We start from the raw sequence: 25,668 nt of genomic DNA, 5'->3' as shown, positions 1-25,668 counted from the left end.
ACAGTATTTGAATGCAGGTTAGTATCAATGTAATTAAGGTTACAGTAATAATAACAACAACAAAAAAAGTTATATATTTGAGAGACAAAAAGCAAAAAACATTACTATTAAGATATGTAGAGATGCTCTTGAGGGTGAATTTGACCTTCAGCCTCTACATCCTGGTCAAGAGGCCTCCTTGTATCGGCAGTGTTTCAGCAGGGGAATAGTGCCCACCTCCACCATAAAACCTAACCCTAAACTTAAGGTGGGTTTTGCGTCGAACCTACACCATAGGCTATGCGTAGCTATGGCGGTTACAGCATAGCCTACGCCATAGCCTGGAGTGCACCTCTCCAAAAATGTAACTACGCGTTGCGTCGACACAGACCTCAACTGCTGTGATTGGTCCGTTTGTAACCAGAGACCATCGCCCAGGATGACAAAAGAGATATCTGAGGAAGTGTAGCATTTTCTCCAAGATTATTTTAAGATCTATTCATCATACCACATTGTATTTGGACCCGTCAGCATTGTTTTAATCAGGAACATCTGCTGTTTTTATATTCTGTTTATGTTTCATGAAATTACAAGCAATAACGTGACAAAAAGACACATCTGTTAACAACTTATGAACCCTGTACTCGATATGTATTTGGTATGAGTGACACAATATTTGTTGTATTCTACTCGAGAACTTTCCAATCTGTACAATGTACAAAAGTTTCACAGTATGGTGTACAGTAAATAATCATAATTCATGGGGGCCTGGGTAGCTCAGTGGTAAAATACGCTGGCTACCACCCCTGGAGTTTGTTAGTTCGAATACCAGGGCGTGCTGAGTGACTCCAGCCAGGTCTCCTAAGCAACCAAATTGGCCCGGTTACTAGGGAGGGTAGAGTCACATGGGTAACCTCCTCGTGGTCGCTATAATGTGGTTCGTTCTTGGTGGGGCACGTGGTGAGTAAACGTTTGCAGGGTAAACTTTGACAGCGGTGAATAGGAGTGAATGGGAGACCACAGCAAATATTACTTTCACTTACCCACTTGCTCCAAGAGCAAAAGAAAAAAATCCACTATTACGTTTGAATGACTTTCCAGAAGAAAATATCAAATAGAGAGCGGTGAATTAAGACAGTCAGATGGAAGAAGATGCCAAATTTACTGTCACTCTCTCAGTAGCTGTAATAGAAACCCCCTCACAGCTGTGGTGATTCAGTTTTTAAAACGAATTCCAGGGTAATATAACATAAAGCATAATGTTATAAACTTACACTCAATATATAAACAAATTATAATATAAAAAGTTTGCTAGATTTACGCTGCTATATAACGTGGAAACGCGTCATCACAGTCTGTGAAAAAGGTCTATTATACCGCTGTACTAAAAAAAATTTCTTATTGAATATACTGTTTCGCACAAAAGTAATGTTGACTTTCAAGCACAGCTGTTGTGGATTACATACATCAAATTCTAGGCTTTCTCTTTGCCTTTTCTGTCTGTAGATTCTTTACTGGGAGATGGACAATCAAAACGAAACCGAGAAAGTTAAGATTCTCTTCCGGCCTGAAACAAATATGAGACTCAAGAACCTGACCAGCTACACGTACTATATGGTCAAGCTGTCTGCCTTCAATGCAGCAGGAGACGGCCCGTTCAGTGAGCCCAGGAGGGGGCGCACTCTTCAGGCGGGTGAGCTTCTGCACAAATCATCCTAACTGTCATTAAATTCCCATTTAAAACTGATCACAGCATCACGCTCTGACCCGAGCACAAGCGTTACACCTTTAAAGGCCCAACTATAAATCTGACTGCAGACAGCACACCAAGGGCAACACGTCCACTTCCATATCTCGCTCTTCTTTATGCATGAAAACCAGGTCGACACCAGATCATATTTCAGAGCATGTACTGTTATATCACCCTTGCATCATTCAAATTAGCAATTCATGTGCTCAGCATTAAATCGTTCACTCTATAAATGTTGTCATAATGAATTACGCACAAGAGGCTGGTGATTTGACCTCGGGCTCCACCTCGCTGAAACAACCTCAAAAAAACAATTTGAAAATTATTCATATGGTCTTGATGTGACCTCATTTGTACAAACCCTCTCTTTCTCTCGTTGACGTTTCCTGAAGCAACAAGCTGCACTGGTGTAAGAAGACGGAGCCTCATAGTGGACAGCTTGCATTGAAAAATCTACTGTTTATTCAACTGTTTATTTAACATTTACTGTTTCATATATATATATATATATATATATATACACTGATGAGCCAAACATTATGACCACTCACAGGTGAAGCGAATAACATTGATCATCTCCTAACAAGGCCACAAGTCACAAGTCAAGGTCTGGGTAGATTAGATGCTAAGCTAACAATCAGTTCTCGTAGTCAACGTGTTGAATGCAGAAGAAATGGGCAGGAGTAAAGACCTGAACGACTTTGACAAGGGCCAAATTGTTTTGGCCAGTTGAATGGGTCAGGGCATCTCTAAAATGGCAAGGCTTGTGGGGTGCTCCCAGTCAGCAGTGATGAGTACCTACCGACAGTGGTCAGAGGAGGGACAAACCACAAACAGGCGACAGGGTGTGCACCCAAGGCTCATCGATATGTGAGAGCAATGAAGGCTATCTCGTCTGGTCCGAACAGAAGGTCTACTGTGGCACTAGTCAGTGATGGTTATGGGAGGAATGTGTCGCAACACAAAGCACATCGCACCCTTCTGTGTATGGGGCTGCATAGCCGCAGACCAGTCTGAGTGCCCATGATTACCCTTGTCCTCCATTGAAAGTGCCTACAAAGGGCATGTGAGCGTCGGAATTGGACCTCAGAGCAGTGGAAGAAGGTTGCCTGGTCCGATTAGCCCCAGTGGGAAGACGACCAGCCGGTGGAGGCAGTGTGATGCTCAGGCAATGTTCTGCTGGGAAACTGTGAGTACGGCCATTCATGTGGACGTCGGTTTGACACATGCCACCCACTTAAACATTGTTGCAGGCCAGGTACACCCCTTCATGGCAATGGGATTCCCTGATGGCTGTGGCCTATTTCAGCAGGATAATGCGCCCTGCCACACTGCACACATTGTTCGGGAATGGTTTCAGGAACATGACAGAGTTCAAGGTGTTGACTTGGCCTCCAAATTCCCCAGATCTCAATCTGATTGAGCGTCTGTGGGATGTGCTGGACCAACAAGTCTGATCCACGGTGGCTCCACCTCACAACTTACAGGACTAATGTCTTGGTGCCAGATACCACAGGACACCTTCAGGGGTTTGTAGAGTCCATGCCTCGGTGGGTCTGCGCTGTTTTGGGGCACGCGGAGGACCAACTGCATATTAGGCAGGTAGTCATAATGTTTTGGCTGGTCAATGTACTGTATACAGTACTGCGCAAAAGTCAATTGTTGATCAAAAACAACAAAAAATATACATTTAATTCTAATCACGTGTAGCACAGATGAGATAAAGCCATTTGAGTCCTCTCTCATTAACATGCGCTCATTTACAGACGCTCTTTACAGAAATGCCGGTTTTGTTAAAGAGACAGTACTGGTTTTAGCACGAGTTCAACAAATCAATGTAAATACATGTAAATAGTACAAAATATGCAATTAAACAATAAACATGTAATACAAAATAATATATGAAATATAATATCTTATTTATTGATTAAATACATTGATTTGTTCTTTTAAAAAGACAAAATGTGACCAAAATGATGAAAAACTAATCAAATATAATTAGTAAAATTAATATTTTCATATTGTACCTAGTTAGAAAGTCCTCTGTGTAATTAACAGCATTAGCTGGGAGAGAATTTCTTTCATGTGTAAGCAATCGGGACATTATAATTGAAAAATACCGAAATGAATCGGTATCGAATTGAATCGGAAATCTGTATCAATACCCAGCCCTACTCATAAGTTGATAGTACTTTTTTTATCACTAATTTCTGATAAAGAATATCAATTAGAAACTCTGAAAATTCTAATAGAAATTACTGACATTTTTGTGACAAGTTAATGAATGATAATGATGAATTTTGTTTTACAGTGTTAGTGTTTTTAATCATATTGCTGTTTCCGCTGTTCTATAAAAGCAGTAACCCAGTGGAGTCTATGCATTACAGTGATTATACCACGGTTAAAGGGGTTTTGCACTTTGCTTCACGTTGTGCCTAAGAAAACCCCTTAACGGTGGTAAAATCACTATAATGCATAGCCTCGAGTGGCTTATTGCTTTAATAGTGTATCTTCCTCTGCTATCCCTTGTATTTTATTATTCATTGCAAGACAGCAGTGGAAGTGTATTTCTTACACTTATTCTTGTATTATCTCTTTCTCTACCTTTCTTTCTCCTAGCGCCCAGTGCTCCCAGCTTCATTAGTTTCTCAGAGGTGACAAGCAGCACTCTGAATGTGTCCTGGGGTTTCCCACTGTCGCCCAATGGTGTGGTGGAAGGCTACAGGGTGGTATATGAGCCCTCTGCCCCCATTCAAGGTGCGAGTGATTCCTCTATCACTCTATAGTTGAGTGATGTTTAACTGTTGATGCTTTCTGTGAGTGTCAGTCTGTTTTCATAATGTTATTGTTCTAATGGTGGCTTTTAAATGTTGCTGATAGTGGTTTGAGGATGTTTTGAGTTGTTTGTGAAACTCATTTTCCTGTCATTGTTTCCATGGCTCTTTGTCAAGTCATTTTTATTTGTATAGCGGTTTTCACAACACACATCATTTCAAAGCAGCTTTACAGGAAATCATGCATTAACAAAAACAAAAAACAAAAATTGTGTATGTTTAAAGCCTAGAGCTGAATTAACATTTATAGTTTTGTTCCATGGAACAAAAAAGAAGATATTTTGAAGAATGTACTGGTCGCTCTTTTCCATGCAAAACAGTACAATAAATGTGGACTAATGGTTTTAAGCTCTAAAAGGATACAAAAAAACATAAAATTATCATAAAAGTAGTCCATACGACTCGTGCACTATATTCCAAGTCTTCTGAAGTCGTATGATAGCTTTGTATGAGGAACAGACAGAAGTCATTATTCACTTAAAATCATGGGGCAACAACACAAGGGTGAGTAAAAGATGACAGAATTTTCATTTTCGAGTGAACTAACCCTTTAATTTTTGTTATTGTGACAATTTGAAATCGTAAGTGTATGTGTGTGCCAATTAGGTGTGACCAAAGTGGTAACGGTGGATATCCGTGGCAGCTGGCAGCGCTGGCTGAAAGTACGAGACCTGACCAAAGGCGTGACCTATTGCTTCCGCGTGCAGGCTAAGACTATTGCCTACGGGCCAGAGGCAGAGGCCAACATCACAGCTGGCCCTGTCAAAGGTGAACTATACGACCACAAACAAATCAACAAACACATCAACAGAACTCTCAGGATCTCTGTTGTTGAGCATGGCTCACATTACACACTGTTCATCAGAGATCCAGACACACCAGTGTGGATCAATATCTCACAGTGGTGTAGACATTTGGTTCAGCTTTAAAACGTCACTCACAAGAGTCGGATCACTGGCCTGTTCTTCAGTTGAATGCATGTTGTCTTGTCTGTCTAGGTTCTCCTGGATCCCCTGTAGAAATGTCAATCACAAAGACAGGCTCCATGCTCAACATCCACTGGGCACCAGGGGAAACAGGCGCAGGACATGTGACCGGCTATGTCATTGAAGCACGACCCTCAGGTACATCATATTAAGAAGTGGCATGAACAATTATATGTTAATATCAGTAAATGTATTTTCATATTTCTTAATTAGATTTTAGAATTGACATTGATTGATTTTTCTTGGAACATTCTTTATTCTAAGTATACATACTTGAAGGGATAGTTCACCCAAAAAGGAAAATTCTGTCATTATTGCTCACCCTCATGTTTTTTTTAAAGCCATTTGAGTTTCTTTCTTCTGTGGAACAAAAAATTAGATATTTAGCAGAATATCTAAGCTGCTTGGAGATTCTGCTAGATAACTAAGCAAACGAGTCATACAATGGACCGCTTTTATGATATTTTTATGGTGCTTTTACTTCCTTTTTGAATGCTTAAAAGCTCTATATTCCATTCATTGTAATTGTATGGAAAATAGCAACCAGTACATTCTTTAAAATATCTGATTTTGTATTCCACTGAAAAAAAAGTAATATATGTTTAAAACAACATGAGGATGATTAAATGATGACAGAATTTTAATTTTGGATGAATTATCCCTTTAGATCTGTGGTTCTCAATTTTTGTCACACCCCACTTTGAAACAAGAAAAACTTTCTCGCAAAGACTTTTCTTAATCAAAAAATTGATTAAAAGAAATATCATTTTTAAAGTTTTCGATTAAAAAATGCTTAATGTCACGAATAAAGTTTTATTTAAAAATTACAATGAAATGTGTTCTTTCTGCAACTAGTTTTTTAGTTTCACTGCACATTGGGAAAAAACAATTTTTTGTTACTAGTACTACATTGCTCTGTTATTTTCTGTCTACTTTCTGTGTTACATAAATACATAAAACATTTTAATAACGCATATATACTTCACCAGTAGATGAAATAATAAGTGAATAAAAAAAATAATAATTCTGCTGTCATTTACTGAGCAGAGGTAGATACGCTATTAAAGCAATAAGCCACTTGAGGAAATGCATTACAGTGATTTTACCACCGTTAAGGAGTTTTCTTACGCACAACGTGAAGCGAAGTGGAAAACCCAAACTGCTGTCAATGACTTTTTTCATCTGTGAAACACAAGATTAGGGGGTGAGAGGATCGTGATTGTGACTGTCAAGCTCCAAAAGCACATAAAAGCACCATGAAAGTCGTCCATATCATTTGTGCGCTATATTTCAATTCTTCTAAAGCCATGCGATGGTGTTGTGTGAGAAACAGACAGAAATTTAAGTGTTAATTCACCCATTCAAATCTGGTGCTCACGTGAAAACGTCTTTGTTTACATAAGCGCAGTGCAGTGAGTGCACCTGACACCACAAACACATTAAGACACCACACCACCTGACACATTAAGTATAAACTCCTCAGGCCATTGAGAGGACCTGCTGCAGTGCCAGGCGAAAGTATAAACAAGGCTTAATGAGAAAAAGTTGGAGGAAAGAAATTGTGCACATTGGTTCTTGCGTGTATTGTCACAATTTTATTGAATGCTTGGCTGTCTTCCGGGGCACGCCCCACACTTTGAGAACCACTGCTTTAGATGAACATGATTACACCTAACTTATTCATTAATAAGTCTTTTATCGAACATTTACTTGCTGGGATGCATTCATATAACTGCCTGACCCATGTCATCAAATGCACTCAACATTTCATGTCTTGATGTCATCATCTGCCAAGAAAGTGTAATGGGACACAGTAATGGACTTTCAAGTCCTCAATGACATTTTCACTGTATGTGACCTTTCTATCTGCAGACGAGGGATTGTGGGATACCTTTGTGCGACATCTGCCTCCCACAAGCACTTCTCATTCAGTGAGTCTGGACCGCCTCCGCCAGGGCATCAGCTACCAGTTCCGTGTGCTGGCCGTCAATGAGTTTGGCTACGGTGAGCCGAGTGCGCCCTCAGCTGCCATGTCAGGTAATTGCACTCCCTTGAAGGCCTTTTTATGTCCTATGATGAGTCATAACAGATACTTTTGACAGGGAATTGCATCAGTTACTGCTCATGATTCTATTATTTAGGTCAAATTTGAAATTCACATGATAACCACATGATTTTTTCACATCATGTCCTCAGAGGAAAATTTGATTGCTCGGAAGTAACTCTGTCCTAACTCAGGAGAATCGAACTTTGTCTTTGTCTCAGATATTTGTCCTAAAATCCCTTATGAGAAATCAAAATGGACACAAATGAGACAATTGTTGACATACAATAAGAGCTCCCAAATTAATGCATGTAGCATAGCTTAAATCATATTGAAATGTTCGACTTTTGCCTACAGACTTTGGTATCTAAGCAAATCTAAGCATGTTTTGAGACATTGCTGAGATCTTCTCTTAACTCTAGAAGAGATATGTATGAGATTAGTGGAGTCTTCGAGTCAGAAGAGAAATCTGAGAAGTAGGAGACTTCATTTAGTCTTCATTTGTTCTCCATTTAATCACATTGCTGTCTAGGAGAAACAGTTTCATTATAAAAGAGATCTCATTTGAGATTTTTCTGTCCTATGGTCTTGGCTATTCCTTTGTTATTATAAATGTTTACCTTTAGAGATTGCCTCATTTTCGTCTGGTTTCCTGTGATTAAGCAACCATGTTTGAATTTGTCATACTTGGACTCTGAACAAAATTAATCAACATCCTTATCAGAGGTAGTAATACAACAATACAACTGGTTTCTGTGTTTTACTTTATAAGGAGATTTTATCAATGAAGTTGAGGTCATCTGTGATGCCAGTGTCTTAAAAGGAATGTCAAGAACTGGAGATTAACAAAAAAATTAATAAATAACAAAAGCCAAACAAACAGACAATACAAGCTAAGTCATGGCTCATGGGAAGTATTTTATTTAGGTTTTAACTTTAAGAAGAGCACCAAGCAAAGCATTTAAAAGCAAGATTTCATTGTCACCATCTAAAGTAATATGAAGTAAGCTTTCAGAAAACAGACTGAAGTTAGATAAAGTCATCAAAGATGCTCTGTCTGTCTCTGTTTCTTTGGGCATTGGCAACTACTTTCAAGAAAATCTGCCATGTTGCCTCAGTGATGAATTAATGCAGCATGCTGAAAGTCCTAGAGGTTTGTTTGTAAATGAAAAGCCGAGTATGTTATTAACATCCCGTGTGTTGTGGGGCTAAAATATTCATGCAGGCGTGCTCAAATCAGTCTGTGAGTTGATGTGACCGCAGCTCAATATTGCTGTCAGAGAAGTCCATCAGAGGATATGACTGGAGAGTTCTGGCACATTTGGGCCACGCTCTTCTTTGCTCTAGAGCACTAGAGATAAAAAATTAGGACACATGTAAATAAACATGTGTCACTGTTTCTCTAAATATGGTAGGCAATCACTGCTGCTTATGAAGTGGTAAAATCTGTTCTTAAAGGGATAGTTCATCCAAAAAGGAAAATTCTCTCATCATTTACTCACCCTCATGCCATCCCAGATGTGTATGACTTTCTTTCTTCTGCAGAACACAAAGATTTTTAGAAGAATATTTCCGCTCTGTATGTCCATACAATGCAAGTGAATGGTGGCCAGATTTTTGAAGGTCCAAAAAGCACATAAAGGCAGCATAAAAGTAATCCAGAAGACTACAGTGGTTAAGTCCATAGCTGTGTCTGAAATTGCCCCTATCCACTATATAGTACACTATTTTGTATGTCGTCCATTTTGTAGTGGTGTCCCAATTCGTTCCCTACATTTGTTCACTCATTCTTACCCACAATGCAATCTGATTTCGAGTGTACAGCCGATGTGCACTCGCCGTTACTATCTTGCCCATAATCCAACGCGAGTGGGTGAGCAAGAGTGAGAGGGAGCGCGAGAGACGCCAGTTTACAGCTTCTTTATAACTGTAATGTTTTATTTCACTCTGGCTGTTGTGTTTTACTATTTGACATATCAATACTTGATTAAAAATAACATAGTAAAATATAGCGATCCAAAATCATACAGATAAATTTAACAATTTATGATTTCTTTATATAAATGAGAATATATTTTATATGATTTTTATTTTATTAATGCCAAGTGATTTATTTCTTTACTAATTTACTAAGGTGGCTGTGCACAGTGGAAATTATTCAAATATTTGTTTAGCACATGTACGTATTTTTCTAATAATCAATGGATGTTGTTATGAATAACTTTAGTACTGTATTACAGTCATGTGAGGGCGCCATTCACACATGTCATCTTTTCTCTTCGCTCAGAAATGCTGCCCAGTCTGGATGGGAGTTAGTCAAGATGCTAAAAAATAATAATATATAAATAAAATACGCTTGTTCAAATGTTTTTATTCTTGTTGGCAGTTTTTAGTATTATTATTTTAATGAAAATATATATTAAACAAGACAAATAGAATGAAGATTGTATGTACCATTTTATAAGAATAAAAAATATTTTTGTTGTTATTATGATTTTTAAAATCCTACGTGAAAGATAGAAGTACATACGTGACAAAGTTGTTTCTGTGTTATCTCCAGCACTCTCTCCGATGCTCTGTGTATACGTCAGCGTCCGAATTTACTCACTCAAATTTCGATCATGCCTTGCCTGATATAGTGAACTCACAGACTTCTACTATATAGGAAATAGTTAATGAATGATCAATTATGGAGACAGTTCATATCTTCAGAAGCTATATGATAGGTGTGGGTGAGAAACAGATAAATATTTAAGCTATATTTTACTATAAATCTTCACTTTCACTTTCACATTCGTCGTCTTTTGTTTTTGGCGATTCACATTCTTTGTGCATATCGCCATCTACTGGGCAGGGAAGAGAATTTATAATAAAAAAGGACTTAAAAATGTGTCTGTTATTGACGGGAGTTTACATCATTCAATAGGTATGTGCCTCTATATTGCGGTTTCATTTTCACATCTCTCCCTTTTATATTTTGATATGTTGACATAAATAAAGAAATTACTTGCGCAATAACATTTCTATCGTGAAACAGTAAGGAAGGAGTTCCATGTGTGCTGGACACTTGTTGGGCTCTTTTGATGTGGGCCAGTAAGCAATCACCCAGAACAACCTAGTAACCACATAGCAACACGCTAAAAAACCTCTCAGAACATCTTAGCAACTGCATGGCAAGGCCCTGGCAACCACCCACAACACCCCAGCGTTGTGGCAGTGAGTTTTGCATGTGCAAAGCACCACTCTTATTTTCTTCTGAAAATGTAAAAATGTAGTTTTCTTTCTTTTCTCACTTGCTTTCACTCTCTATATTTTGTTTTTCATTGTCTCTGACACACACAGCCCAACTGGACACACTGTTTTATGAGGAGTGGTGGTTTCTCATCGTGTTGGCATTGTGTGGTCTTACTCTGCTGCTGCTGATGGTCTTTGGACTCGTCCTGCATGGCCAGAACAGGAAGTACAAGAGCTGTGGAACAGGTGTGAGCTTAACCAAACTAAACCCAAACATCTATCCTTCCATCCTCCCTCAAACCATCATTAGAGGTCATACAACCACTTACTATATGGCTCTCTTAAAGACTGGATTGTGAATTCTGAAGACCTTAGTCCATATCAACATAGTTCATCTGGGAAACAGATGTTTTCTACTCAGCTAAGCTTGTGTTCGGTCTCTCCGCGGTCTCTAAAAGTAAGCTAATGAAATTATTTCAACTCAAAAATAATATAGTAAGTAGCCATGTAATAAGCGGTATAATATACAGCCAGCAAATCATTATTGCAAAATAAACCCCTTTAAGGTGATACAAGACCCTTGATCACCCTGACTGTACATTATCTCTTACATATATTCATGCAGTAAAACACATCTACCCACTGAGATGCCCAAACTGTCCAGTAAAAGCAGTGATGAAACAAGGAAGATGTTTTTGCTGGGATAATGATATGCTAACTGCTGTAGGTAAAGCTGTGTCCACGGTGGAGGAGACGGTCACACTGGACAATGGAGGCTTCACTGCTCTAGAGCTCAACAGCAGGCCTGTTCATGTCAAGAGTGTCTTCCTGAGGAAGAATGGCACAAGGTAAGAATGCAGTTTACGCCATTGGATAACTCGGTTTCTTACTGGTTGACTCACATTTTGGCTAAAACTGTGGTAACCTTGGTAAACTTTTGCTACCACCACTCTTTTCCAAACCAGGTCACCTCCCCGACCCAATCCAGCTGGACTGCGCTATTCTGATGAAGACATCTGTAACAACTACAATGGCGTGGTTTCCACAGAGAGCACAGTGCTGACTGAGAGGCCAGCAGAGTTGTCAGAGTCTGAGGTGGAGTCTCTAATGCACACACACACACACACACACACACACGTATATTCACACATACTCTCTGTTGTTATTTTTATTTTTTATTCCTTGGCTCTCACTGTGTTGTCACCTAATGAGCTGAAACTTCGTGATGACAATAAAGAGCTATGGTGCATAATACACACAGCAGGCCTAAACCACCAAACATACAATGAAATACTAACATACAGACTTATTTAGGGATCTACTGATATGGAAATTGTGCACAATGCCGATAGCTGATTATTGTTTTCATATTATGACATATTATGTAAATAATAATGTAAAGTCCATTTGCAAAATATTTAGTTAATTGCTGCTCTTTATCACTATGTTTTTGATGTTTTATCATAAAATAGTGTGTTTTCTAGTTTTATTTGATGTATTTAGTATAAATGTATATTTTTTAATTTAATGTTGTCACCCTAATTGAGATAAAGTCACTTTGTTTTTGTGCCACACAATACTGTCCTGAATCTGAACAGTATTTATGTGGAACAAAAGCAATAATAATCTTTTAAACATATAACTATATTTAAGATGATATTATGAACATAACTTTATTTTAGGCTTGGGATCGATGCCTTTTTTTATCGATAATTGAAAGACTTTCCCGATGATTACTGATATAAATATAAATTATAGATATAAATTGGGCTGCTCGTTGCACAGAAGTCTTTGTCTTTCAAACATATTTCTCAACACAACTTTGGTAAAGTATGAGCAGCAGGGTAAATGAAAGGGGGTCTACACCGGACGCATCTGGCAGAGGACATGGCGCGTTCTTAAATTCAAAAGAATTATTTTCTACGAAGTTACGCACACACCGCCAACACTCGGCATCAAAATTCTGCAGTGCCACGGAGCACAACTTGCAGAGTTTTCCATTAAATTCGAACCAAATCATTATCAAGGACAAAGATTATTTACTTTAGCCATCAGTGGATGATATATTGTGTATATGTATCTTTCATAGAGCCTACACAATGTATTTTCTTTTACAAGTGTCTTTTTGTGGTTTGACAGCTTGAATGAAAGACCTATTCAAGGCTACTTTACATACAGAGAAATTGCATAATAAACGTTGCCAATTCTGATCATTCATTTTGCGCAGTTACACCCGTTTCATACACTAACCTGCAAACTCGTCATTGTCACGTTGTTCATTCTTGAAGAAGTACAAAAACCTTATTATTGACCAGTATTTTTGACCATTGTCCCAGGCAAGTGTATTCCTAAATAGCTATACTATTTTCAGGTCTCTTTCTTCTAACATAATTAAATAATTTCAACTCAAATGGATATTTCATATACATTTGTTATTTATTGGGTAAGCAGTCGTGTAATAAACAGGGTAAAGTACAATTAGATGGTCATTATGGCAAAATACACTGCTTCAGGCACCTGATCACCCTGACTGGGTTTATTTTGCCATTATGATTGCTTACTGTATTCCGCTTATTACACAGCGACTTACCCCTTACATATATCTCAATATAGGTCTCCCAGATCTCAGAATTTTATTTTCCATATTCTCCATTGTCAGGCTTCAGACAGCGAGTGTGAGGAGGAGCCGATCAAACACTCGTTTGTGAACCACTACATGAGCGACCCATCTTATTTCAACTCGTGGAAACGGCAGCAAAAGGGGCTGAAGCAGACTCTGGCCTGTTCCTACGAGGAGTGTGCCAGCGGGGACACCGAGTCCTACTATCAGACAGTGGTCACGCAGCACAGCGTGGGTGGGGTCTACACCCCCACCGGCCAGCCCGCCCCAGGCTCACGGACTCCCGTTACAGGCTTCTCCTCATTCGTGTGATGCCCAGGAGCCCTGATGGACTGGGCAGAGGAACCAGACACCTCTTTGCTCGGGCATCACGGTTACAGAGAAGGGCACTAGATATAGGAGATTCTCTGACATCCACAGTACTATCACTACGCGCACTACAATGACCGATAAATCTTGAATGTACTCTCTTGCTGATTTGAGAACACGATAATTAGTAAGCGAGCAGAGAAGAGGACGGTTTCAAAAATAATTTTTATAAAGGCAGTGGTGATAATGAAAGTTACTATTATTGTATGTGTCCCTCTTGTTTGCAGCCTTGGTGGTGAAAGATAAATAAATGTCTGTGCAGATGATTTTCAAAACAGGATATAACTGAAATCTCCTGTCTTCAAACCTATTAATGTGATGAGACATTCCAGCTATAAAGAGAAGCGCATATTCACTCTGAATTAATGGGAAACATTCCTGCCACTTTTCCCGTTAACACAATGAAAATACACCAAGAAAAAACGTAAATGAAGACCACACTGTAATTACTGTATATTCTTGTCTGAATATTCCCTCATTTCACTGTCAGTGTCCCAATATATACATGTTGCACTTGAGATCTTAAAGGGGATGAACTGTAAATCTGCTCTAATGGTTTCGATTCACGTTCACATGGCCTGGATAAAGAAGCACGGAAATCTGGGCACAGACGTCACCATGTCTCCAGTATAATCTGTATAGATTCACCAGCAAAGAAACTCATGAAGGCTGTTGGCAGAAGACACTTTCAGTTCCCTTCTTCTATGTTATCAGATGGTGAAACAGTGCCAGATATGTTAAACAGTGTTGTGATGTGTTACAGTACCACTGCTTATTCTCACATATACCAAGATCCAAGTTCTAATTTCTTTTCTTGTTTTGTTCCCGCCAGTTTGGCCTTGCTTAGGAACTGCAAACACTCACTTGAAATTATTTAATGAATGAATGTATGAATTGTATGTGAGGAGATCAGTAAGGATGCTTTACACGTATGCATATACTGCACTGTTGAGCCATAAAGTCTTATGTTTCCTTCTTTGCTTTTATTTCATACAGGCTTGTAAAATGTGTAATTTTACAGTGCAATTTCAAAATTAATTTGTCTTTTTTTTTTTTTTTTTTGTGTGTGTGTTATTAAAAAGTGACGTTCAGTAGTTCCGTTGTACTTTTTAGAACAAGTATGAATTTTTGCAGTTCTTGAAAATGCCAACACAACAAATACAGTAATCAAACAAGAGCGTACTGTTATGAAAATGTTTCACTTCGCCAAATGTTTTAGCACAAGTGTGTCATGGACGTTCATGAAGTTAAACAGGTTAATGTTTTATTTGATTTTATTTTTTTAAGATTCTTGTTTGTTGTTGACTTAATTGCCTCAAACTACAAAGATGTCTTGTTGCTATTTCTTCAATATGCATCTGACACTAAGTTATGATAGTTGTATCACAGATCAGTTTTTATACAGTTTTTGAAAAGTATTTCATCAAGTAATCACTTTTAATAGATGTATTTCTCAGTTTAAGGTTCAATGGAAACAAATTCGTTACTTGAAATGTTTTCTTCACTGTTGAATGGACTGAGGAGTTCGTTGACATTTCATGGTCTTATTGCAGTGATGATGAATAAAAGCAAAAGTGTGGAAAAACAATGTGCATAAAACGGATTCCTTTTATCTATTTCCATCTTTTTTAAATATTAAATATTATTTTAAATCATTTTGAGTGAAAATGTGGGTCAGTCTGAAATCAGTGAATTTCTCTTTCTGTCCAATGAGTGGCGCAGTGTGGACACAAACTATTGTGCTTCAGAAGAAACTGTGTATTTTAAGAAGTCGCAGGTTTTACATTCGGACTTTATTGTCTTCTAATGTGAGTAAAATCGTTCCAATGCTCTATATGATAATCTAAAACGAACCTTTCGTTAGAAACTACTAGTCGTTTTTTTTTTTTTTTTTTTTTTTTATCTGTCTTAACAAAGACAACTGAAAGCATGCGTCATTTCTGCTGTTAACACTGATAACTATAATATCATTAAAAACGTAGATTCACGTCAAGTGCCAGAACTTTATGACCTGCCAAATCCTGCCTTATTTGGTCCTCCTGAGCAAAAGCACACCTGTTAACCACGCCCATTTCTGTATTACGCACTCAGTCTCACCTCAATAAATACGAACTTACACGAGCTGCAAGCTGTATGACTTCAGCAAGCCAGAGATCTCTGAATCTGCGCTGATAAACGGCAGTCCAACAGGCAGAGATTGATTTGGAAAAGGACAGGATTTACAATGATTGATCTCACACCTCTGTCAGTCACCTGGACCCTTGTGGCACTGCTCATAACTCTCTTGTTTGTGTAAGTATTAAACAAGAGTTGACAGCAATAACAAGTTAATGCAGCATTATTAGGTATTCTGTGTTAATAACTTAAGCTCTAGATCAATGTCTATATATGTATAATGAATCTCCTGTTTAGTTTATGGTCGTTTAAAGTATTATATTTATGTAGCGTATTGTATTATTTTAAGATATACATCTAATTGGGGAGTTATCATATGAAATGCCTTAATTTTTTTTTTTAATTCAAAATACAATATTTATATATATATATATATATATATATATATATATATATATATATATATGTATATGTATATGTATATGTATATATATATATATATATATATATATATATATATATATATATATATATATATATATATATAAGGGAAAGTGTATATTAGCAAGTCAGTCCACTGTCGGCCATCTTTGGAACGCTCTCGGGAGGTTATTTCCAGTCATGCCAGTGCAGCTCCTATCTACTTGAATGGGGAAAGATTACGGTTAAAGAACATATTTCAAATCAGCAATAAAATCTGATAATATTGGTATCATAAATTGTGATTCCTTACCTCCTATTACGCTTAAAAAATTAGAAAGGAAGTCCCGGCTTGTATAGCTAATACGCATGCGCGTTTTAGAGTTGCGCGACAGATGTCTGTATCTAAAACGTGATTGGCTCTTTAGGTGGGACTTCCTTTCTACATCCGTTGACCGCTCTTGGCTGAGCATTCCAATTTCTCCATTCATTTCAATAGAAGTGGCCCGTCTCTGCTAAACACTCTCTGATATTAGGTCCGATGACTGGTCACCACCATTATTAATCACCTTTTTCTTTCACTAATTTATTTTAAAGGAATATTTAGGGCTCAATCGACAGCATTTGTGGCATAATATTGATTAGCACAAAAAAAAAAAAAAAAAAAGCCAATACAGTGACGCACTTACAATGGAAGTGAATGGGGCCAATCCGTAAACATTAAAATACTCACTGTTTCAAAACTATAGCCACAGATGTAAATAATATGCATGTTAACATGATTTTAGTGTGATAAAATCACTTAAGTACTGTTTCTGTGTAAAGATATATCCAATTTTTCAACATCGTTGCCATGACGATTTAATGTCAACAAACCCTAAAACGATTGTAAAAATGATGATTTAAACAACTTTACAGCTCAAATAATACAAGAGTTTTAACAGAAGAATTAATGTGTGCTTTTACAAAATTATAAGCTTTATATTTCTGTCTTTAAACCCTCTAAAAATTGGCCCCATTCACTTCCAATGTAAGTGCTTCACTGTAATCTCCTTTTTTTTTTTTTTTTTTTTGTGGTAATCAACATTATGCCACAAATACTGTCAGTTTTTGTTTAACTTGTATTGAAAATGACATTTGACAAATTAACTTTTGAAAGTACAAATATTCCCTGTAGTCTCTTAATTAATATAAGGTCATAGAAACTGCATTTATAATCAGAGCCATAGCAAGGAATTCTGTGCCCCCTGACTGTATACCGGTCTGGGCACTTTTCATATTAGAAATACAGTTTAAAATTGGTTGTGGGCCCCCCTGGACATCTTGGCCCCTACAATTGTTACCACCTTTCACCCCATTAGCTATGGCCCTGTTTATAATACATATAAAAAAATTATTACAATATGTGTAGCATGTCACACTGCAGGACAATGTAATGGATTGAAATTGTCAGTTACATGTCAACTACCCAACTTTATCTAATGGATCTTGTTAGTGTTGTTTTGTGGTCTAACATTTCTGTCATTTATATTATTTGTAGTTATGGTGTTTGGCCATATGGATTTTTCAAGAAACTGGGAATTTCAGGACCAAGGCCTTTGCCTTTCTTTGGCACATTTCTTTCATACACTAAAGTAAGAAATTCACCATGTAACAGCAGCAGAATAATACGGAAATGAATATTTATCTATTATTTATCTAATATATATATATGTGTGTGTGTGTATGTATTTTATGTGTGCAAATGTATTTCAGGGTGTTTGCAATTTTGATATGGAGTGTGCTAAGAAGTATGGGAAAATGTGGGGGTGAGTACCAGTCATACATTTAGTTTTTTTTAACAGAATCAAATAATATCTGTCATGAATATGTCATCAACAAACATTATGTAATACAAGGCAAGTAGTTCAAGTAGTCAAGTTAATTGTCATTGCAGTTATATACATACAGTATATACAGTGGAATGAAATGGCAATGACTATACAAAAATATTTGACCACTGAATCCTGCAATTGACCAATCAGAATAAAGTATTCCAGAGATACTGTTTGGTAATGTTATTATTAATTACAGATTTTATAAATCTTTACCATGAAATATAATTTAAATAGACATACAGTACAAGGAAAACTACATAGTGCATTAGTTAAATATGTACATTCAGTTAAATCTGTGAATATTTAAATGCAGCAGTAGCAGCGCTTTACATTATATAGCAATCTTCTCATTACTTAACAATTTAATAATCACAACTAAATGTTTGCATGGCTACTATCTCTTGTACTTAATACAGCATCAATATCTAGTCCAGCACACCTCTATTGTAAATAGAACACAAACACTGCTCAGTCATATTTCAACCTGTATGACATTGCTATTACTCTGTTTGTAAGCTGATATAGTATGTTTACTTCCAATAAAACATTTAGTGTTGCGCTTCCATTTACTTTTCTTTATTAGTAGGGCACTGCTGAATGTAAGTATTTGTCCAGATCATTATGACTGCAAACCAATTGATATTGGTCTTCTGTGGCTTAGGATCTTTGATGGAAGGCTCCCAATTCTAATGGTTAATGACCTGGAAATGATCAAAGCGATTATGGTGAAAGAGTGTTATTCTACCTTCACTAACAGAAGGGTAAACCCACTCTCACTATTACCAACTGTAAAAGGAAAGAAAGCTGAGGGTGCCTTTAAGGCCCAGTAAAGTGAATCATTTGGGAATTTCTACAGGATACAAATGCAGAACTTGCTGGTCCTTTTGCTGATGGAATATCTGTAGTTAAGGATGAAAGATGGAGGAGAATTCGTGGTACACTCTCTCCATATTTCACAAGTGGTCGACTTAAGGAGGTATAGTAAAGACCTTAAAGGTATAGTTTACTTCTGTCATTATTTACTCACCCTTGTGTTGTTCCAAACCCATATTACTTTTTTCTTTCATGGAGCTCAAAAGGAGAAGTTTAGGAGAATGTACAGTCTCAGTTACAATTCACTTTAACTGGATGGAAAAATATACACTGAAAGCGAATGGTGACTGAGGCTAATATTCTGCCTAACATCTTTTTTGTTCCATAGAAGAAAGTGTGTTTGGAACAGAGTGAGTGTGAGTAAATAATGACAGAAGGATAATGCATTGTATTGTATTCTTGTTGCCCTGATGACACATTATGTAACTAACAGTTGTTTCTTAATATGATTCAGATATTTCCTATTGCTGAGACACATGCAGATCGTTTTATTCAAAATATGACAAAGAGAGACCAGGAGCAACCAGTTAAAATAAAGGAGTATGTATGATATCTGTTTTTAATGTAGTTGAAGAAATATCATGTATCCAAAAACACATGAATCCAAATTGTTTTTCAAATCTGATCTTTAGGACTGACTATCCACATTGTTATTTTGCAAGTGATGAAATCTGATCAGTTTGTTCAGACAATGTAGTCAATATCTGGTGTATCTAGATTGGTTGCCATAGCAATAGCACAAAGCATCAGCCCAATGCCAAGAGACATAAGAATCCATCTGTCGATGTGGAACCTTTAAATTTAGCCTTTGCTCATGTCCATGATGACATCTTGTCATGGTGCTGAACTCATGAGGTGCATCAGACAACATACACGTCAAAGGCATAAATGTATTTACACATTCATGCATATGCTATTCATCCATAAATTGCTATTCATGCATATGCCAAAAATGTGTTGCTATAACTTAATTCAATTGTGGACATTGGTTCCACACAATGAAAATGAGTTTCTCTGATATGAAATTAAAATGTAGGCTCTAGTCAAATACTTTGTGTAGCGAAAACCTAAATGAATTGAGTTAATCTAACTTGCATTTGATCTGTTCAAATAAATTTTAGAGCAACTTGTTGCTACAAACAACAAACACATTAGCATATTATATAATGTATATCTTTTTGTACTATATAACAAGTATGGTGCTGCAAAGAGTTTCCAGATTCCCAGTCAGTCATTATACTAATGACCCCTCAGTATCTGCTTAATGAGAATAGAAAAACGCACTCATCTTTCACTAGCAGCGAAGCTGGACCTAACCATTAGTTCCACTATTCTCCACAATGGTAACCGCAAAAAAAACTCAGCTTGACAGAAACTTCTCCAAATCCCAACATAACAGATCATTAAACACTAACAAGTCTCCTACTTTTTTTTCATTTTACGTAGAAATATATTAAAATAACATTTCATTTTAAAATGTACTCATTGAAGAAACAAATATTATTCACATAGTCCCAACACAATTGGAATAAGTGAACATTGATTGTACACAATACAATTAAATTGAGACAAAATGCTAAAGAATTGTTGCGTAAGGGGACCTGGGTAGCTCAGCGAGTAAAGATGCTGACTACCACCCCTGGAGTCGCGAGTTCCAATCTAGGGCGTGCTGAGTGACTCCAGCCAGGTCTCCTAAGCAACCAAATTGGCCCGGTTGCTAGGGAGTTGCTAGGGAGGGTAAAGTCACATGGGGTAACCTCCTCATGGTCGCTATAATGTGGTTCTCGCTCTCGGTGGGGCACGTGGTGAGTTGTGCGTGGATGCTGCGGAGAATAGCGTGAAACCTCCACACGCGCTATGTCTCCGCGGTAAAGTGCTCAACAAGCCACATGATAAAATGCACGGATTGACTGTCTCAGACACGGAGGCAACTGAGATTCGTCCTCCACCACCCAAATTGAGGCGAGTCACTACGCCACCACGAGGACTTAGAGTGCATTGGGAATTCCAAATTCGGGAGAAAAGAGGAGAAGAAAAAAAAAAGAAGAATTGTGTTGCGTTAGCTCATTTTAAATAAGTTAATTTAGCAAGCTGTAAAAATCATGTTAAGTGAATCTGAATCCATTTGAACATTTCATAGTAATGTGATCATATCTCTTTGACATTACGCAATATAATTATGTTCTCATCTCAAACATATATGTATTAAATTGATTTCAAGTGTACAGGTATAGTATTTTCAAAAGAGCTGCTTTCCCTTTTTCAGTGTAATAAAAATCAGATTTTATTTAGAAATTTGGATTAAAAATTTAATTATTTTTATTTTTTCTGTTCAGACTACAAGCAAACAGATTTGCAGATTTGAGTCGGATATGCCCAAAAATCTGATTTATGCTGCCTGTCCGATCAAGCCAAAGTGTATAACTTTAAAACAAAGTTCCAGAACATTAATTTCACGAATTTTACAGAGGCACTTATTGCAAGACTTTGACTACAATTGATAGTTTACAATTCCTAGAAATAGAAATATTCATGTGTCTATACTGTACTAATCGATACCACTTCAAAGGTGCATAACTATTGCAGATGACAGTGGTGTTACAACTACTGTAATAATCATATGTCAATTATTACTGCACATGTTAAAAAAAAAAAAGAACAACTTTTTTTTTTTTCTTCTTACCAGCGCTGTTGCACCATACAGTTTGGATGTTGTCACCAGCTCTTCCTTTAGCATTGACATCGACTCCATAAACAACACAGATGACCCTTTCGTTGCCAATATCAAGAAGTTTTTCAAGTTTAATCTGTTCAGTCCTCTCTTGCTGCTATTAAGTATGCCATTTGTTGGGAATAATACTGTAATAATATAGGTTTTAATTATATGAAGAAACAAAATCCAAAAAAACAAATCAATTTTTATTTTTTCCATTTCAGCTCTGTTCCCCTCTGCAGCAAAGCCTTTGGGCAAAATAGGTATAAGTGTTTTTTCAAGGTCGTCTGTGGATTATTTTTACAGTATTTTGCGAAAGATAAAGGACGAGCACAGTAAGGAATCAAATGTATGTTTGTCACTGTTTCACTCTTCAGCTTTAGTAACAGATTGTTGCTCATAAAAAATATTGTTGCAGAAATGTTGATGTAGCATTATGATAATGGCTTGTATTTTTAATTAGGGGCGGGTGGACTTTCTGCAGCTTATGATCCAGAGCCAAATAGCTGACACTCAGGCTGAAAACACTACAAATGACCAGCCACTAAAAGGTTAGAGAGAAAGTACAGCTTTTTACAAATTTCTGCAGGGCCATAATCACCCTCAGATGTGTGACTTGTCAAATATGCTTCCATTTGAATTTCATAGGACTGACAGACCATGAGATCCTCTCCCAGTCCTTCATTTTCATCCTCGGAGGTTATGAGACTACAAGCACCACTCTCACTTTCCTCCTCTATAATCTTGCAACTAACCCAGATTGCCTGCAAAAGCTGGTGGAAGAGATTGATGCAAACTTTCCCCATAATGTGAGCATACTGGCTTCTGCTTGTTTTTTGTACAGGAAATCTAGTTGAAGGGAAGTCTAAAGTCAACAAAAAGTCACATTTTCTTCAAGGTATGGTCTGATCTAAAATATTTCATCGGCTAGGTATTATATTGCTCTTGTGTGAAGTAAAACCTGTTCACAAGCCATAGTAATGTCCGATTTGTAAGTGAATCATTCTTTTGAGTCAGTTCTTTTCAATGGACAAATCTTAATGATTAATTAGTGAAATTTGAATTTGAATGATTTTTAAAAATCCTTATTTTAGGAATTTCATTGGTCAAAAAGTGTGGGAACCCTGACAAATTTTGAGATGTTTTCGCATTGAGGTGATGTGTGTATTTTTTGCAACGTTAAAATACTTTCTTCTATGCTATCTTATTATGCAGAGACAAATAGAAGTAAGCCATTTATAGGTTGGTTCCCCAAAAAAGTAAAACATTGTATCTCTGTGGCACTATCAAAACATTACTGCTTTAGCATCCTGACCGTCCCGACACAGCAACACTGGCTCAACAAATGGTGTGAGTTTGGGGCAGGGCTATTTGTTTGTCCATCTAATGGAAGATGTGGGGAGTATTTAGGAAACCTGTTTGAAAACAGTCATAATTTTTGCAACTATGATTGGGGATGCTAGTAGCATAGACATTACACACCACACCTTTAATATCATTTAAAAAAATTACCGGTAAGTAAATATTCATTGGACTTGTTTTCTTTTTTAAATTCCCCAGACTCCTGTCACATATGATGCATTAATGAAAATGGATTACTTGGAAATGGCCATCAATGAATCTATGCGTCTCCTTCCCACTGCTCCACGCTTAGAGAGGGTCTGTAAGAAGACTGTGGAGCTCAATGGAGTGACCATACCGAAGGACACATTGGTTGCAATTCCTACATATGTTTTAAATCGTGACCCTCAGCTCTGGGAGTCCCCTGATGTGTTCAGGCCAGAGAGGTGATGAGTTTCATCTATCAGACAGTGATGCTTCTAGAACATTTCTTTCAGTTCCACATTTATTTTCATGATTATTTTAATCTTAATAGCATGCGGGGGGCCTGGGTAGCTACCACCCCTGGAGTCGCGAATTCGAATCCAGGGTGTGCTGAGTGACTCCAGCCAGGTCTCCTAAGCAACCAAAATTGGCACAGTTGCTAGGGAGGGTAGAGTCGCATGGGGTAACTTCCTCGTGGTCAAGATTAAGTGGTTCTCGCTCTCAATGGGGCACGTGGTAAGTTGTGCGTGCATCGCGAAGAGTAGCATGAGCCTCCACATGCTGTGAGTCTCCGCGGTGTCATGCACAGCGAGCCACGTGATAAGATGCGCGGATTGACTATCTCAGAAGTGGAGGCAACTGAGACTTGTCCTCCGCAACCCGGATTGAGGTGAGTAACCGTGCAACCACGAGGACCTAGTAAGTAGTGGGAATTGGGCATTCCAAATTGGGGAGAAAAGGGGGAAAAGAAAAAAAAATCTTAATAGCACGCAGTTTACAGAACTCCTCTACAAATCAAAGTATGTCTAAAAAAATCTGAATTCTGTTTGTTGAGACCATTTCAATTTCATAGAAGCAAGAATTGCAAACCTGAATGTGTCCCTAATATTTCTGTAAAGGTTCAGCCCTGAGAGTAAGTCGGAGGTCAACCAGTATGCTTTTATGCCTTTTGGACTTGGGCCCCGAAATTGCATTGGAATGAGATTTGCCCTAATGATCATGAAACTTCTTGTTGTGAAGCTGCTTCAGAACTTCAGTGTGGAAACATGTAAAGAAACACAGGTTAGTGCATTGTCACCTCTAATCTCATCATTTAGTGTTCACACACACAAGGCATGCATGTGATATGTCATATGCCTTACATAAAAGACATATTAGATAGACTGTTTATAGCCTCTTAATCAAACACAAAGTGATAGATGCATTGTTTTTTTGTTTTTTTTTTCAGATCCCTCTAGAGTTGAATGTCATTTTTCAGCCAAAGGTTCCCATCACACTGAAGTTCATACCAAGGGCCAGAAAAGAATAACTCAAATTAATGCAAAAAAGTGATCAATATAATTCTATTTCAATATAATTATATAGACGAACGCATCAGTTGTAATAACAAAGGCTGCACAGTTATGTAGAATGAACAAGATCATAAATAATAATACTTTATTTTTATGTTTACATTGTAAACAATAATTAAGTGAGCCATTGTAATACTCGGTGGTATGATTTATGTTGCTTGTGGTTTGAGCATTTCTATGTTCATTTTATTTTGTGTTATTTGTTTTGTACTTTCTGAAATATAATAAATGCATTAAATCATTATTAATGTGAATTTTGTATATCATCTCTTAATCCTGTTCTCAGCATTTAGATACAAAGTTGCTGATGTATACAGTCACCCTAAAGTGGTATGTGTGCATTTTGAAGAAGTGCAACTTGTAAATTGCAACAACAACAACAAATATATATATAGAAGTTTTTGATCTCAAACTCCCTCGGTAAGAGAAGTGGAGGTGCGCCTCTCCTCTGAAAAATGCCATCGACAAACACAACTGTGTATATATATATATATATATATATATATATATATATATATATATACACAGTTGTGCTTAAAAGTTTGCATACCCTGGCAGAAATTGTGAAATTTTGGCATTGATTTTGAAAATATGACTGATCATGCAAAAAAACTTTATTTTATTTAAGGATAGTGATCATATAAAGCCATTCATCATCACATAGTTCTTTGGCTCCTTTTTAAATCATAATGATAACAGAAATCACCCAAATGGCCCTGATCAAAAGTTTACATACCCTTGAATGTTTGGCCTTGTTACAGACACACAAAGTGACATACACAGGTTTAAATGGCAATTAAAGGTTAATTTCCCACACCTGTGGCTTTTTAAATTGCAATTAGTGTCTGTGTATAAATAGTCAATGAGTTTGTTAGCTCTCACGTGGATGCACTGAGCAGGCTAGATACTGAGCCATGGGGAGCAGAAAAGAACTGGCAAAAGACCTGCGTAACAAGG

General features: G+C 37.3%; 2 protein-coding genes across 3 annotated transcripts in view; both read left to right on the top strand.

Annotated features, from left to right (window-relative positions):
* LOC127452338 (protein sidekick-1-like) overlaps positions 1-15,412 on the top strand; it is a 522,949-nt gene extending 507,537 nt beyond the window's left edge. The window contains exons 37-45 of one of the 2 annotated variants that reach the window (XM_051717752.1): positions 1,486-1,672; positions 4,349-4,486; positions 5,170-5,331; positions 5,562-5,687; positions 7,422-7,586; positions 10,936-11,073; positions 11,561-11,675; positions 11,793-11,922; positions 13,487-15,412. In XM_051717752.1, coding sequence (XP_051573712.1) covers positions 1,486-1,672; positions 4,349-4,486; positions 5,170-5,331; positions 5,562-5,687; positions 7,422-7,586; positions 10,936-11,073; positions 11,561-11,675; positions 11,793-11,922; positions 13,487-13,759 — 1,434 coding nt within the window. In that variant the 3' untranslated portion in view covers positions 13,760-15,412. Of the gene's footprint in view, positions 1-1,485; positions 1,673-4,348; positions 4,487-5,169; positions 5,332-5,561; positions 5,688-7,421; positions 7,587-10,935; positions 11,074-11,554; positions 11,676-11,792; positions 11,923-13,486 lie in introns of both variants that reach the window. The other variant, XM_051717750.1, reaches the window with a different exon arrangement.
* Positions 15,413-15,940: 528 nt separating this feature from the next.
* LOC127452137 (cytochrome P450 3A30-like) lies at positions 15,941-24,944 on the top strand. Its single transcript, XM_051717361.1, has 13 exons — positions 15,941-16,108; positions 17,892-17,985; positions 18,107-18,159; positions 18,890-18,989; positions 19,085-19,204; positions 19,556-19,641; positions 21,788-21,936; positions 22,039-22,163; positions 22,278-22,365; positions 22,463-22,623; positions 23,375-23,601; positions 24,259-24,421; positions 24,588-24,944. The coding sequence occupies exons 1-13, from the start codon at positions 16,041-16,043 to the stop codon at positions 24,666-24,668; spliced, it is 1,515 nt and encodes a 504-aa protein (XP_051573321.1). The 5' UTR covers positions 15,941-16,040; the 3' UTR covers positions 24,669-24,944.
* The last annotated feature ends 724 nt before the right edge of the window (positions 24,945-25,668 follow it).

Source organism: Myxocyprinus asiaticus, chromosome 14 (assembly GCF_019703515.2).
Source record: "Myxocyprinus asiaticus isolate MX2 ecotype Aquarium Trade chromosome 14, UBuf_Myxa_2, whole genome shotgun sequence".
Taxonomy (NCBI): domain Eukaryota; kingdom Metazoa; phylum Chordata; class Actinopteri; order Cypriniformes; family Catostomidae; genus Myxocyprinus; species Myxocyprinus asiaticus.
Note: the sequence above shows the minus strand (reverse complement) of the source record. Positions and strands in the feature narration are given on the sequence as shown.